The sequence below is a fragment of the Mytilus trossulus genome, chromosome 5, assembly GCF_036588685.1.
Source record: "Mytilus trossulus isolate FHL-02 chromosome 5, PNRI_Mtr1.1.1.hap1, whole genome shotgun sequence".
NCBI lineage: Eukaryota > Metazoa > Mollusca > Bivalvia > Mytilida > Mytilidae > Mytilus > Mytilus trossulus.
In genome coordinates this window covers 71,997,827-72,011,917 of record NC_086377.1, presented here as the reverse complement: position 1 = coordinate 72,011,917, position 14,091 = coordinate 71,997,827, and the positions used below count along the sequence as shown (strand labels likewise).

General features: G+C 36.8%; 1 protein-coding gene across 1 annotated transcript; it reads right to left on the bottom strand.

Moving 5' to 3' along the window:
• Positions 1-11,955: 11,955 nt before the first annotated feature.
• On the bottom strand, positions 11,956-13,584 carry LOC134717450 (uncharacterized). The gene is made up of 2 exons (XM_063579986.1): positions 13,265-13,584; positions 11,956-12,170 (listed from the first exon to the last, which is right to left on the bottom strand). Exons 1-2 carry the CDS (start codon positions 13,512-13,514, stop codon positions 12,004-12,006), a joined length of 417 nt encoding a protein of 138 aa, XP_063436056.1. The 5' UTR covers positions 13,515-13,584; the 3' UTR covers positions 11,956-12,003.
• Positions 13,585-14,091: the final 507 nt, after the last annotated feature.

Below are 14,091 nucleotides of genomic sequence, written 5' to 3'. Positions count from 1 at the left end.
ATTGGCTTTGCTTATTGTTGAAGGCCATACGGTGACCTATATTTGTTAATGTCTGTGTCATTTTGATCTATTGTGGACGGATGTCTCATTGGCAATCATACCGCATCTTCTTTTTTATATTATAATTTATGATACGGAATCCGAGAAAAAAATAATTAACAGTTATACCAGTGAAGGATTCAAGAAAATTGGGATCCGGCGGTTTGAAACTCTTTTTTAACTTTCAAGGCATTTGTATGGGAACATATATTTAGAATCCTCTTTTCTCCTGGATTGGACCCCTATCCATTTAAAAATGTCTGGAAACCCAAATGTATATTAAGTGGTTTATGAGGAGATGCGCTTGCAAAACCGGCGAAACATGTTGTACCGGTCCAACGGACGAACGGAAAGACGGACTTCATTATCACTATTAACCTATAAACCATCGCTTTACAAAGTGGTGTACAATTGAGTGTGAAAGAGACAGAAGTGAAGGAACTGTGATCAATTATAGGCTACAGTACGGCCTGTTTTGAATGTTTGTAAATACATGCATTTTTATATAACAATTAAATCTGTGTGTTTGTACAATTTTAAGTATAACAGAGGACATTTCTGTAACTTATATAACAAACAAACCTTCTTCTTATTTCAGCCACATTCAAACATCCTTAACCTTAATGTAGTAAGTCGAGTACACCCTATCAAGCTAAAACATGTTTGAAAAGTTTACAGGATGTGAATTTATTAAAATATATTTGTGTTATTTAGAAAAATGCCATCTTCTAATGTATCGTAAATAACTTTGAAATCACTACTAGAATACAGTGAAATAAAGACTGATCAGACAGTTTCAAAATATACAAGCGAGACTGATCGTACAGTGCGAAATTCGAGCAAGTGTAATTTTCTTATTTCTGGCTTTAAAGATCTGGCTGAAACTTTTACCACCGCTTAAAATATACTTTATTTAGTAAATTAAGTCTGGATTTTACGTTAATTTGTACAGTAAGGGTGCAAAAAGATTGTTTTTAGGTTCACCGACTGATTTTCCTTAGTGATGCACTTGAAAATCTCTTAATTAAGGCAAAGATACGAATAATGAATGTGTTAAATTTAATTATAAACCATTTGTGAATATCGATGTCAGCTGAATTAATCATTAAGCAATGTACAGATGAACATCTTACCGTTTAATATAGTATATCCGACAAATTTAAAATGTGATCCAAAAAGTTCTCGCTTCGAAAATCGCGACTTCCGGAAAGTGTACAGAATAGTATCTACACTGTGACATGGGAATCAATTTGCATGGAAAACAAGATTCTTATCATAACCAGTCTATGGTAGAAGCGTATCGATAAAAACTTTTCTTATATCAATGAGCGATATTGTCTAATATCAAACTGTAAATATGCAAACATTCCATGAACGCAGACTGTCTTAATGTAAGAAACTTGAATGAAGGTCACCAGAAGAGAAACGAGAATTTTAAACCGTTTACAGACCCAAATGATCACAGGTTGGACTATCTCACTGATGATTTTTTTTGAAGTATTTTGATGATTGGAAGCAAAGTGTTGAAGTAAGACCTGAAGAATTTATCAGGACACAGACAAATCAAATGCAGTTAAGTTACAGACATTCGAAGGCTTTTGGATAACTGTTCGTTCTGTTGTGGAGTGTACACGACTGTTATTGCGTAAACGAATGCCATTTGTGTTGACAGAAAGGTTTAACAAGACCCAATTGAATAGCATTTTGGGATACCAGGTGGTGGTTGCAATAACAATCCTAACAGTTAAACCATGCTATGGTCAAAATAAGGTCAACATGCTATTGCACCAGTGAGTGGTAATACAAAAAGGAGACTGAATTATCCACATTTATTAACCAACTTACTACAATATGTATAGAAATGCCCATGCTTTATAAAAGAAAAATTTCGACATCTGGTCATTATGAAAGGAGAAATTGCTACAGCCAGTCATTACGAAATCTCAAGTCATGCATTACGAAATCTCAGTCATGCATTACGAAATCACACCCGTGCATTACGAAATCACAGTCATGCATTATGAACAGATGAAACGGGACATCGATTAAATCCAAATGTCGTTTATTTCTTTAAATAAGTGTGACATTTTTCTGATTTTTTTTAAAACTTAAAAAACAAGTTAAATGATGTTCATTGACCTTGTTTTGTAACGACTTTGTAATCGAAATATTTCACAGCCTTTTTCGAGTACGACTTTCGATTATTATCACTGTTTCATTTCCGTTGTTCTTCAAGCTTGTTCAATCCTCAGAATCACAGGCACTTGTCTCAGAATTTTTTTTTCCTCTACAAACACATCCCCATCACAAAAACACGATTTTGTCATAAATCCACCTGTGTCCTTTGTTAAATATTCACATAGATCAAGGTGAGCGACACAGGCTCGTTGGAGTCTCTAGTTTAAACTAGATACCCCAATGATGATTGTGGCCAAGTTTGGTTAAATTTGGCTCAGTAGTTTCAGGAGAAGATTTTTGTAAGAGTTAACGACGACGGACGCAAAGTGATGGGAAAAGCTCACTTAGGGCCAGGTGAGCTAAAAGAGATATATCTTACAAACCAAGAAACAGTAGAAGAACCATTGGATGTAGAAAGTACGCATAATGATGCCGTCAGTATTTCCACAGTAGCAGACAGTACAGAGGACAGAAGTCAAAGAATGAACAGATAAGGCAATGTTGTTATATTTTCCATGTTGACCAACCTCTAATAAACTTGTATATGCAAAATTTCAGACGATTTTCGACTATATTTAAAAGGGTGTTGCGAATGATATTAACCAGGTTATTTTTAAATTGAAGATGATTAATAAAAGAAGTTGATAGGTTATTAAACAGCATTTTATATCTGTTTTCCTGATCCAAAGCGAGCTAGTTTTATTAAATTTGCAAATATTCGAACAAAAAATTGAATATCAACAGTCCTGATGTCAGCCATGTTAAAAACTTGCCTGAGTCAAATATAATATTAAAGAACCTTAGTGGGCACGCTCACATACCCACGTCCCCACATTGTCATTGGAGAAATTAAATAAGTGTAAGAAAAAAAAATTGTGTAAGAAAAATTAATTTCCTGCCAATATGCACATCTAAATAGTATGCCCTTATTATCTACAAAATTTCATGAAATTCTGTTATGTGGTTTCAGAGGAGTTGAGATGACAAACTGTTGCAGAAGTACATAGAAACAAATAAGTTCAAAGGGGCGCAACTCCTAGAAAAAAAATTGAATCGCAATTTCCCATCGATATGCACAACTACATAGTATGTCCTTTTTATCTGAAAAGGTTTCGTGAAATTCTGTTGTGTGGTTTGAGAGGAGTTGCGATGACAAACTGTTGCAGTAGTACATTAAAGTAAATAAGTTCAAAGAGGCATAACTCCTAGAAAAAAAATTGAATCGCAATTTCCCGTCGATATGCACAACTACATAGTATGTCCTTATTATCTGAAAAGGTTTCGTGAAATTCTGTTGAGTGGTTTGAGAGGAGTTGCGATGACAAACTGTTGCAGTAGTACATTAAAGTAAATAAGTTCAAAGAGGCATAACTCCTAGAAAAAAAATTGAATTGCAATTTTCCGTCGATATGCACAACTACATAGTATGTCCTTATTATCTGAAAAGGTTTCGTGAAATTCTGTTGTGCGGTTTGAGAGGAGTTGCGATGACAAGAAACAGGACTGACGGACGGACGGACTGACGGACTGACGGACGGACAGACGGACGGGTCAAAAACATTATACCCTCCGCAACTCGTTGCGTGGGGTATAAAAAAGACGGTTTGGAAAATGGCCTGATGGCTGATTATCCAATTGAAAACCCTTTGAATCCAGATGAGATTCTAGGTTCTGTAATATCCGTATTCCTTCCAGAGATATATGTTTGGTGATATTAAACTAATGCTCAGTTCTGTTTTAAACCATGTTAAACGTTTTAAAGCTATCAATCACATTACTGAAATGAACGACAGTGAATCACTCGCCATAAAACTGCAGTGAATCACTCGCCATAAAACTGCCCAAACAAAAAAGACCAATAAACAAGCAAGATATTTATGATTTTGGAGAAAGTTTTAAGAAGACAGTTTATCAGGCGGATGATGAGTTTGAAAGAGATGAACTAGTACTGCCACCAAACAGTAATTCTGACTATGAAAAATATAATTCGGCAGTCGATGTTTCGAGGGTTATTCACGAAGAGTGTTCATAACAAACAACAGAAGAGGAAGATAGAAACACAGCAAAAAAAGTAAAAGGGTATGTCAAATTTGTTGGACAGATCCTTTTAGCATAATTTGCTACTCAGAGGAACAAAAACGATGAATGAAAAGTTAAAAAAAAATGGGGTTTTTGGTGTTTTATTTAGATGCTGCTGGGAAAGTATTTTGAAAAATCCAGTCAAAACAATAAAACTATGCAGCTTGTGTTAAAAGCCCTGTTTAAAGACGGCTACCAATGCCTGTAGCGGAAATGGTGACAAATTAACAAACATCTGTATCAAAAGCGTCAATTGCCTTTGAGTTTGGTCATGCCACATGTTTTAGGTAGGCTTACTATCCAGATCGTGCGGAATGCGATTTTTCATGGCCAAAATAATCTGCTTTGCTTGTGGCCAAAATATCAAGCAGTCCTTGAATTCGTGGCCAAAATATCAAGCAGTCCTTGAATTCGTGGCCAAAATATCAAGCAGTTCTTGAATTCAATGTGGAGTTTGTTAATCCGAGAAAACAAAAACGAAGAAAGGAACTACACTTGTAGATATAATTTATGCTGCAGCCATATGCTCGGCAAAGTTTGAAATAATATGTCTGAATTAACTAAGAACAAGACCTGGACAAATTCTTATTTACTGTTTTGCTTTGCTGCAAAGGGCAAAATAACCATTCAAGAATGTTCTGACATGTATTACACTGACAAAAAGGGTAGAAGAAATTGTGTATACTGATCTAAATACCGGAATTGAAACTGAAAGTTAAAATGGTGTTTGTGAAATGTTTTTAAGTGTTCAAATAAAGGGAGATACGCGGTTAACATCAATTTTACGGAAAACAACCAATTTGATTTAGATTAACATTACAGAGAGTGATGCACAGTCATATACTTGATAAATTCCTATAACTATTCAAGAGAATTGGACTTAACTGATAAGTAAAGGTAACAGTAGTACATAACTCAAAAATCCATGGACTAAAAACAAAAGCAATATTGCTGTTACTTGACCTAGTTCCATGATGTCCACCATAAAGAAGGTAACCTGTAAATGAATATTATGGAAATGGTGTAATTATAGGCTCCTAACTTGGGATAGGCGTATACAAAATAGGGGCAAGGTTGGGCATGATTGTGTATCACAGTCATGACAGTAGAACAACACATTCGATTATATTTATTAAAACAAAAGGTCATCTGCATTCCATTTCCAAGAAATTAGAGTAAATGTGCGGGTGCTTTGATGCCATCTTCATAACTCAAACCCACCTGCTTCCTTGAGCTTAAGGAATCCATCTTCCTACATCAACTTGTTAGTCACTTCACTCACTGTTTCTTCCTGAAATAGAGTTTTTTCTCGACCCCAAGTCTGCCTTGTTTAGTATATCCTTTCCTAAAGACTATGGAATATCTTCTTTATTTACAGAGCTAACGCAAAAAATGTAAATGACCATCCTCTCTTACTCTTTTGTTGTCTGGTCCAGTTGCTGACATGGAGCTAGGCATCCAATCCTTTAATTTTTACCTTTTAATAAAGAAATATATTAGGTTTTGATCATTCTTGTATAACTAACATAATAAGACTCGTGTGGTCTAACAAAATTCTGTTAATATCGTTAACAAAAACTCGACAGTGCGATCAACCGATCACTAACGAAAGTAAGACCGCGCGGTCTAACGAATGTCTTATACAAGCTAAAACAAGGATGTCCGTGTATTTATAACACGTGTACTACATTTACCCGACTTTTGTTTTAATTAGTTGCACTGCGAATCATCCATTTTAATCAGATTTAAATCTCAAATTATCATATTGTTGTGCCAATATGGCACAAATAAGTAAGGTGTGTATGTTATAAACAGAATACATTAAATATCTGTAAATCTGATGAATATATGTAGTCAGCAGACAGCATAAATACAAAACATGTGTTGATCATATAGTATGCGGAAGTCGAATAGAATCCTCATGATGTCAGTCGCCCAGTGGTATTATAAGGCATACTGTAAGATTTGGACTGATTCTTCTAGGTATACACAAGCGGCTACACATCCGTCCCCTTTATGTAGAATCAGTCACATATTTAAACTATAAAATAAACCTAAAAAGCAAGATAAAACACTACCGAAAATATAAGTACATTACCCTCTACATTTGCACCTCAAAGTGCAGGACGCCACTAGAAGCATCCTTGGACATTCAAGCAGATTCACAAATGACTGAATATAAATACAATCAATACGACCGCATATGGCCAAATCGGAAACACCTACGTATATTTGAACAAACTTACTGTAAAGGAAAAATATTTCCAAACTATGAGCAAAGGACAATATTTCCGTAACGAAGAAGACTTTAGAATATGTATTAAAGAAGCAAGAAACTCAGTTTTTGAATGTCCAGAGGACAGTTGCATTAAAGAATTTTCTTCATCAGCAGCAGTAGATGGGCATGCCCTCATAGGCAATTGTTCTTTAAACGGCATCAAAATGAAAATTTCAGAAAAGGCAAAAAGATTATATGCAGATAAGATCCATTTGAATCGACCTCAAAAATCCATATCTTTCGAACTAACAAATAATTTACCGGCACTAAATTAAAATACAGTTCCACAAATGGGATGGGGCATCAAATTCACTCAATCGGGAGTCACATTCAATCAACAACAAAAACAGTATATGACGGAAAAATTTTAATATTGGGAAGGTGACCGGCAACCAAGTAGATCCTTACGAAATGACGAAATGAGAAATTTAGGTTTATATAAAAAGTAGAATTTTTTATCCGGACAACAATTTCTTCATTTTTCTCCCGCCTTTGCAGGAAAGAGAAAAAAATTAGTGTTGAAGATTATGTTGCAGCAGAGGAAGAAGATAGAAAAGAAAATATAAAGAAAGTTCTTTTAGAATCGAACAACAGTTAAAATAGCTTTCAATTTCGTTTTATTTTTGTAATGGCCAATAAAATGAAATGTTTCACTAATCAGGTTATTTTAGGGAAAACAATATGTTTTTTAAGTAGCTAGAGGGTCCTAACTAAAACGTTTTAGAATGATTTGTCAAATTAAGTTTGTATCATACTTTTTTTTACCCCTGCATCAAATAAGTTTGAGTATTCTCTTTTACCTCTGTCTGTCCGTCACTTTTAACATTTTACAAGTTGAAATTTTTTGTCACATTTTTCTCCGGAACTTATATACATGGAATTCTGAAATTTGGTTTCAGGGTTACAGGGGGAAATCCTTAGTTTTTCGAACAAATAAAAGTTTTGTAACAGAAAATTTATAAAAATTACCATATAATTGTATTCATGTCAACATCTAATTGCCGACTACTGGGCTATATAGAGGATATGGAAGAAGTCATAAAATATTTTAAGAAACATCAATATATAGAATGTATTCCTGAGCAATGGAGTACTTGTATTTTAGAACATGTCGCTGCTTTACCAGTAAAATATAAAATAACATGACGAAATGTACAAAGGTTTGGATGCCGTGGGGTAGATGGGTTAAAAGTTCTAGGATGGCTTCGGTGGCAAAAAACGACTGACTAGGTGTAAGGGATCCTGTTTGTTTTTTTGTTTGTAAACGCACAATAAAATTAACACCAGTCAAAAACTCAACTTATTGATTAATGTTGTATAAACGATAGAAAATACAAAATATTACAAGTACAATACCAATGGCAAATCAACCATTAGCGTGCATTAACAAATGTAAAATAATTTGAGTTGCGACTTAGACGCATAGGTATATCATCTGTAAAGATGTTTTTGTTATAAATAATTTATACTAGACGTAAAGCGTAGGAAAAAAAGGTTTGCTGCCTTGAACATAAGGGAAAATGCTAACATGTTGATTTATTAATTTAAATATTACTGAGTAAATGTACACTTAAAACTATAAAATTAAAGCGCTGACGTGTGCAATGACAATTTCGTGTGATATACACACCACCTTTTCAGTTGTGTATGGAATAACGGAGAAGGTTGCTGTACTAACAAAAAATGTAATTAAATTGTATTGTTTTTTTTATTGTATTGGCCTTGTTTGCATACGCTTGAGACACTTGTCATTTAAACTATTCAGAGTGTTACGTGTCTTTCCAATTGTTTTTTTTTTACCGCACTGCTGATTTTTTTTTAAATTGTATTTCTTGAGAATAGATGGAGAGAAAAAACCCACACTATCATGTGGAAGTAAGCATCGAAGAGCTATGCCAAAAATATATGCAACTGGCAAAAGGATGCACAAAAACTGTCTGACAGAGTCAAATCATTGTATACTGATTCTTAATTTGACAGGAGGAAAATGTGGGACCAAATATCAAAACTTGTGACAAAGGATCCTGCTTTAAAACCAAGCAAAGATATAAAAGAACTAATAACACAAGTAAAGAATTCGGATGCAGATTTAGCACCAAAAAACACCCTTTAAAAAGAAAAGCAATTAGCAAACACGATTATTCAAATCTCACAGAAGCATCAACAAGATGAGTCCAAAAATATGACAAACAAATCAGCATGGTTAAAGAGAGCCTTAATATATATTATAAAAAGATGTCTGGAAAGCGATACAGCATCAAATCAGAATATTGGCAGTGGTAACACTGAACTAAACTATTTAACACATACTGATTTCACTACGTTCCACTTGAAATACAACAGTCTGGAGTTAAATCTATCGTCGATATTCCTGGAACCAAATGCAAAGTGTTTGCGTTATCTGGGAAACAATACTTAATTATATTTCCAACTTGGAGCGCATAATAATATGTAAGGAAAATATAGATTTACACCAAATGACTTCAAAGCCAACACTTTACAGAAACGTAAATAGAAAGAGAGAAGGTCAAAATATCCCACATAAAAGAAGACCAAGATATCGTGTCTTGATGTTTTTCGTTTTGCCTGCCATATACCCGGCAAGTGTTATCGTTCGAAACTGAGTGCAATAACGTCAGAAATGTCATTAATTTGCTCACCTTTTGTAGAATTTTGAACCAAACACTGCGGCGGGCATCTTAACGGTTAGCAGAAGTTGAATGTTTTAAAGTTCTTAGTAGCAACATTCCAGAAGCACCTGCATACGGGGTATATATCTCCCAATTGATACGATATTCCCGTGCTTGCATTTTCTATCCGCAGAAAGTCCCAACGCTGATGTCTCTATAAAAGAGCCATTAACTCCATCTGCGCCCTCCAGTGCATGAGCACTGCAGGCGAGTTGATTGGCGACAGCGTGAAGGTTGACAGAACCTCCCACTGTGCCAATTGGCACACACTGCTGCCATGGCTCTCCACTCCTCGCTCAGGTCCTCTGGAGTCAGCCCCACAGTCTCCAGTTGGCTTGATACCCAATGATGGGGCTCCCCATAGCAGCACTTCTTTGGTCCCTGAAGAGTGCTCAACGATGTAAGGCGCACTCTTGCTAACTCTTGGTCGGAAACAGACAGGTCCTGGAACACCTCCGCCACATGTTCCGCTAGGATGTGCCCTTCCAGGCCTGGTCCCCGGGCTTCATAGCCAGACACTGGACAAGACAGTCCAGTGCCAACTTATCCACCCTGCCCTCTATAATGAGATGTTGCCACCTCACTGTGAGCTTGGGAGTCGGACTGGTCCCGACACACCTCCTGACCCTGAGCCATCCCCTGGACCCTCTGAGGCGAGGTTGTCTAGAGAGGTGAGGCCGCGGCCATGGCCTTTCGTCTGGCAGCTCTGCACTTTTTGTCTGGCCTGCTCATGCTTTTTCTCTTTTTGTTATTTTTTCCCACCTCCCCCTTCATCTCACCCTCAGACCCTCATCTACCTCTACCGAAGCCCCAGGGCTCCCCTGTACCTCATGGTCCAGCTGTCTGGGCTCCTCCTCTGTGACCACAACTACCAGTTCCTCCACCACTTCCGTAACGGACGACTGCATTGGAGAGGCTGGCTGGCTTCCATCTGAGGTCTTGTTCTGTTTACTTTCCATCTGAAATAAATTTACCGTAGAGTGCAGGGAGATCCTGGACACGTGAACTCCCGTAGAGACCGAACATCCAGGACACTAATAGGCGTCCATTCCGTCAGCCTCCCCAGGAGTGATGTTCACACATCGTTCATGGAACCATTCCCTGCACTCTTCACACCTGATCATCAGACACCCATCATCTGGTCCCCGCCATGAGCAATACATGTTTTTACCCTTGGGTCCCGACTCCTCCATTTCCTTCCAATTTTTACTTATTACTTGGGCTTGTAGTTATTTACACCAATTAGGGACTTACACAACTTAATTCGGTCATAATGGACCACTACCATTGCTGTTTTCATTTTGACCCTGTAAAGGTATGGAGTAGGACTTTCCACCACCACCCCGGGGCCCTTCCAGGATGGAGTCAATTTTTGACATTTTCCCTTGATGATGGCCGTATCCAATTCATATACTAGATCCCCCACTTTAAACTTTTCGACCACCATCTTAAGATCGTAATCCCTTTTAACGCGTTCTTGTGCCGTTTTTAGATTGGCCCTGGCCAGCTCATGTGCCCCTTGGATGGCTTCCTCTAGGTCCGATATTTATTTTTCACTATCCTGAATTCCCCCCCCCCCCCCCCATCATTGTGGCCCCTTGAGCATCAACTCAGCCGGCTGTTTGACTTCTCTGCCCAACAGGAGATGATTAGGAGTAAACCCGGTGCTTTTACTGACTAACGCACGGAACGCACCAGCCAATTTCGGAAGGAATAGATCCCAGGACTTTTGATTTTTTTCTAACAATGCATCGCACTGAAGCCATTAGCGTTCAATCGCAACGCTCTACTTGACCATTGGAGGACGGGCGATGCAGATCTTTAAAAACCCCCGATCCTGGGGTCAAGATAAAGGCCCTATCCCCCTTTAAAAAAATAAATGTTCTCACCCTTGCTTTTTTTTTCGAGTAGTAATCTGTCTTAATATCTGGCCTCAGCTTTCTCATCTTCAGTACTTCTTTTGATGACAACTTCATCTTCAGTGGCCCCTGATGAAAATGTGGTATCTTGGCGAAGAGGATGGTTAATATCTAAAAAGCGGCGACCACCAGGATAAATAGTCTTGTCTAAGATACTGCTATAGATACCTGTGAAGAAAGAAGAATAACTCTTTATCAGAATATCTTGATGTGGAATGTGATTATTCAATAAGCGGTGACATTCATAAATTTATATTTCACTCCTAACATTTTCTTTGTTCTTGCACTCATGGAAATCCCCACCCCTATCAGTAATTTAAGAATATGGTAGAGTTAGTGCATTCTGTCATGTGCATACATCATTGTGTGATCGAAATAAAGGGTGAAAGTATTTTTGCGGAACAATATGTTTCTTCTTGTGATCAGGTGATATTGAGGGGGAGGCGTTTGAGGGGTTCTGATGCCGAAATCTTGGGATCCCAAATCTAAAGAAATTTAAATCCAGTCATCCTGTAAAAAAACAAAGATCCCAAAATGATCAATCCTGATATTCTGAACTTAGATAACCTGTTATCCGATGCTTGGGAAAAAAGGTTCTGCCTTATATGTTATATATGGGACACAGAACTGTTGCTGCATGTCTATGTAATATATTTCTATGAAAACGGAGGGGTAACAGAATACTAGTAACAACACAAGTATTAAAGTCACCCAAAGGAAACAGCATGGCTAAATACAAATAAGAAAGGTTTCAGAAATAATTACCATTGACTGTACAATGGCTGCATGATGTTTTAGCATTTTGCTGGACTCTATTCTGCTATTTCGCCGTGCCAGGTACATTACCAACCATGAAAAGAAGTCCCACTTCGACAACCTCTCGTTGTTTGCTGTCTGCATTGTAGGTTGCTAATCCCTCTTTAAGTTTAACCAACTCGTTTACGATGACCTCATTATACTTATTCAACTTCTTAGGAGCACGTGGTCCTACAGAGAAATAGTTCATATACACTAATAATTAAAAAAAAAATGTGCCAATTAAAAACTTATTGATAATTCAACTGATTCTATACTACGGGTTCTACACATTATTTAACATAACTTTTACACATACTTCATCTATGAATCCTGTGGGACACTGAACTATAAACTATTTGTTTTGGAATCCAGACTATCCACTTTTTTCAAAAACTAACCAGAACAATCATAATTCACATATATGTATTTTAACACCATGCAGTACGGAACTACACAAGTAACTACAACGTCAAGAAAGAATTCGTCATCCGGCAATGCACAAGTTTGATAAAGTTCTGGGATAAACCCCCCTTTTTATTTCTCAACAATCATTTTCACTTTTTTAAAAGTCTACATGTAAGCTGCCCGTAGTTTGAGCACGTTTGTGATTGAATGTGTTTAAGTCATTTTTATTTATTCTTTGTAATTATTATCCACGGAGTGGATGCTGGTAAGGTTAAATGATTTACTGAATGAGGGATCCACAGTTGATCGTATATCAAAAATTTCAAATTTGTTCCTTAAACTCTTGTTGTTATACCCACTGTTGTAAATTTTATATATGCTGGTACTCAAATAGTGAGACACCATGCCACCGTGTGACATTAATTTATTATTAACCTTAATTGGCAAAGTTGCACATACTGCTTTTTTTTTTTACTCAACACTCTTTTCTTGTTTTGTTTTTTTGTAATTTCATCATAGCCCTCCCCTTCTCCCCTTAAAAATAAATGGTAGCTCCCATAATGTCGTTTTTCTAATATTATTTATTCTATACATGTCAGTCGCCCTCTTTTTACACACAGACCTGAATTAAGTAAGATTATTTTGTACTATATAGCTATATATCAATAAGTGAGGGGAGTAGGAGGGGTCCTAAACCCGAAGTCCCGAGGTCCTGCACCTAAAAACCTTCAATCCCGACAACCCGAAATTCCAAAAAAAAAAAGAAAAGAAAGTGTCAATCCCGAAATCCCGAGCTTAAAATACCAGATCCCAGAGTCCCGATAACGGTCCTATCTCCCCTCATAAGTGCTATCAGTTAATATGGTTTAATTTATTACCCGAAATCAATCCAAGTAGAAGAGTGGTACCAGTCTTTGACCTCAGTTGATGTGGTAGATTCAGGATCAGACTAGACTGTGCCCAAATGCTGTACGACCCTTGGCTGATGATGTGATGGAAAGGGTTAAAACCGTCTGAACAGTAGGAAAGGGCTATGGCATTCTTCCCCATCTCCTTGCTGAAAGTTAACCAACTAGATGTGTCATGCAGGTCAGATATAAAGCGTGCTTTTTCTGGAATGCAATCCATCAAGGCTGTTAGTCTGGCCAACGATTACACCTCTCAGAGCTGCTGGAGTCTTGGACCAATTGGTATTGAGTAGTACCTAACAAATATTTAAAATAACAATAGTATTTTGCTAACATAAATCGTTGAATGATATGTACAAGTCACACATTAAAATATAACCAATGTTCTACAAAAATCTGTTAAAATAGAAAAATGTAATTTTCAGTGCTCAATATATATTCGAAATAAGCATTCTGATGGGGGCCTAAGATGAATTTGAAAGTTAAAAACTAAGCCTACCAATTAATTAAAGAAAGTGAAATTTTCCAATGACAGACAAATAATGAACTGTTTTATGCGACTGTTCCGAGTTTAGCGGGAGGAGGAGACATTTACTGTCCTCTATAAAAATGTGGACAACATTTAGATGTTAAGACAGACTACGGAAATAAATAATCTAACCAAGCCACCATGCAAAACAATATATTGGCGTAGCAAATTGTGAACGGCAATAACTCAACCAGAAACATTTATTATTTACACGTATACATATTGTATATATAATCTGAGACTACTATAAAACATAGTAGTAGTCTCA

Excerpts from the sequence above, each read along its gene's own strand:
- LOC134717450 (XM_063579986.1), bottom strand. The coding sequence starts at position 13,514 with ATGGATTGCATTCCAGAAAAAGCACGCTTTATATCTGACCTGCATGAC. Across the intron at positions 12,171-13,264 it reads TCTACTTGGATTGATTTCGG|GACCACGTGCTCCTAAGAAG; the intron begins GTAATAAATTAA and ends ATTTCTCTGTAG.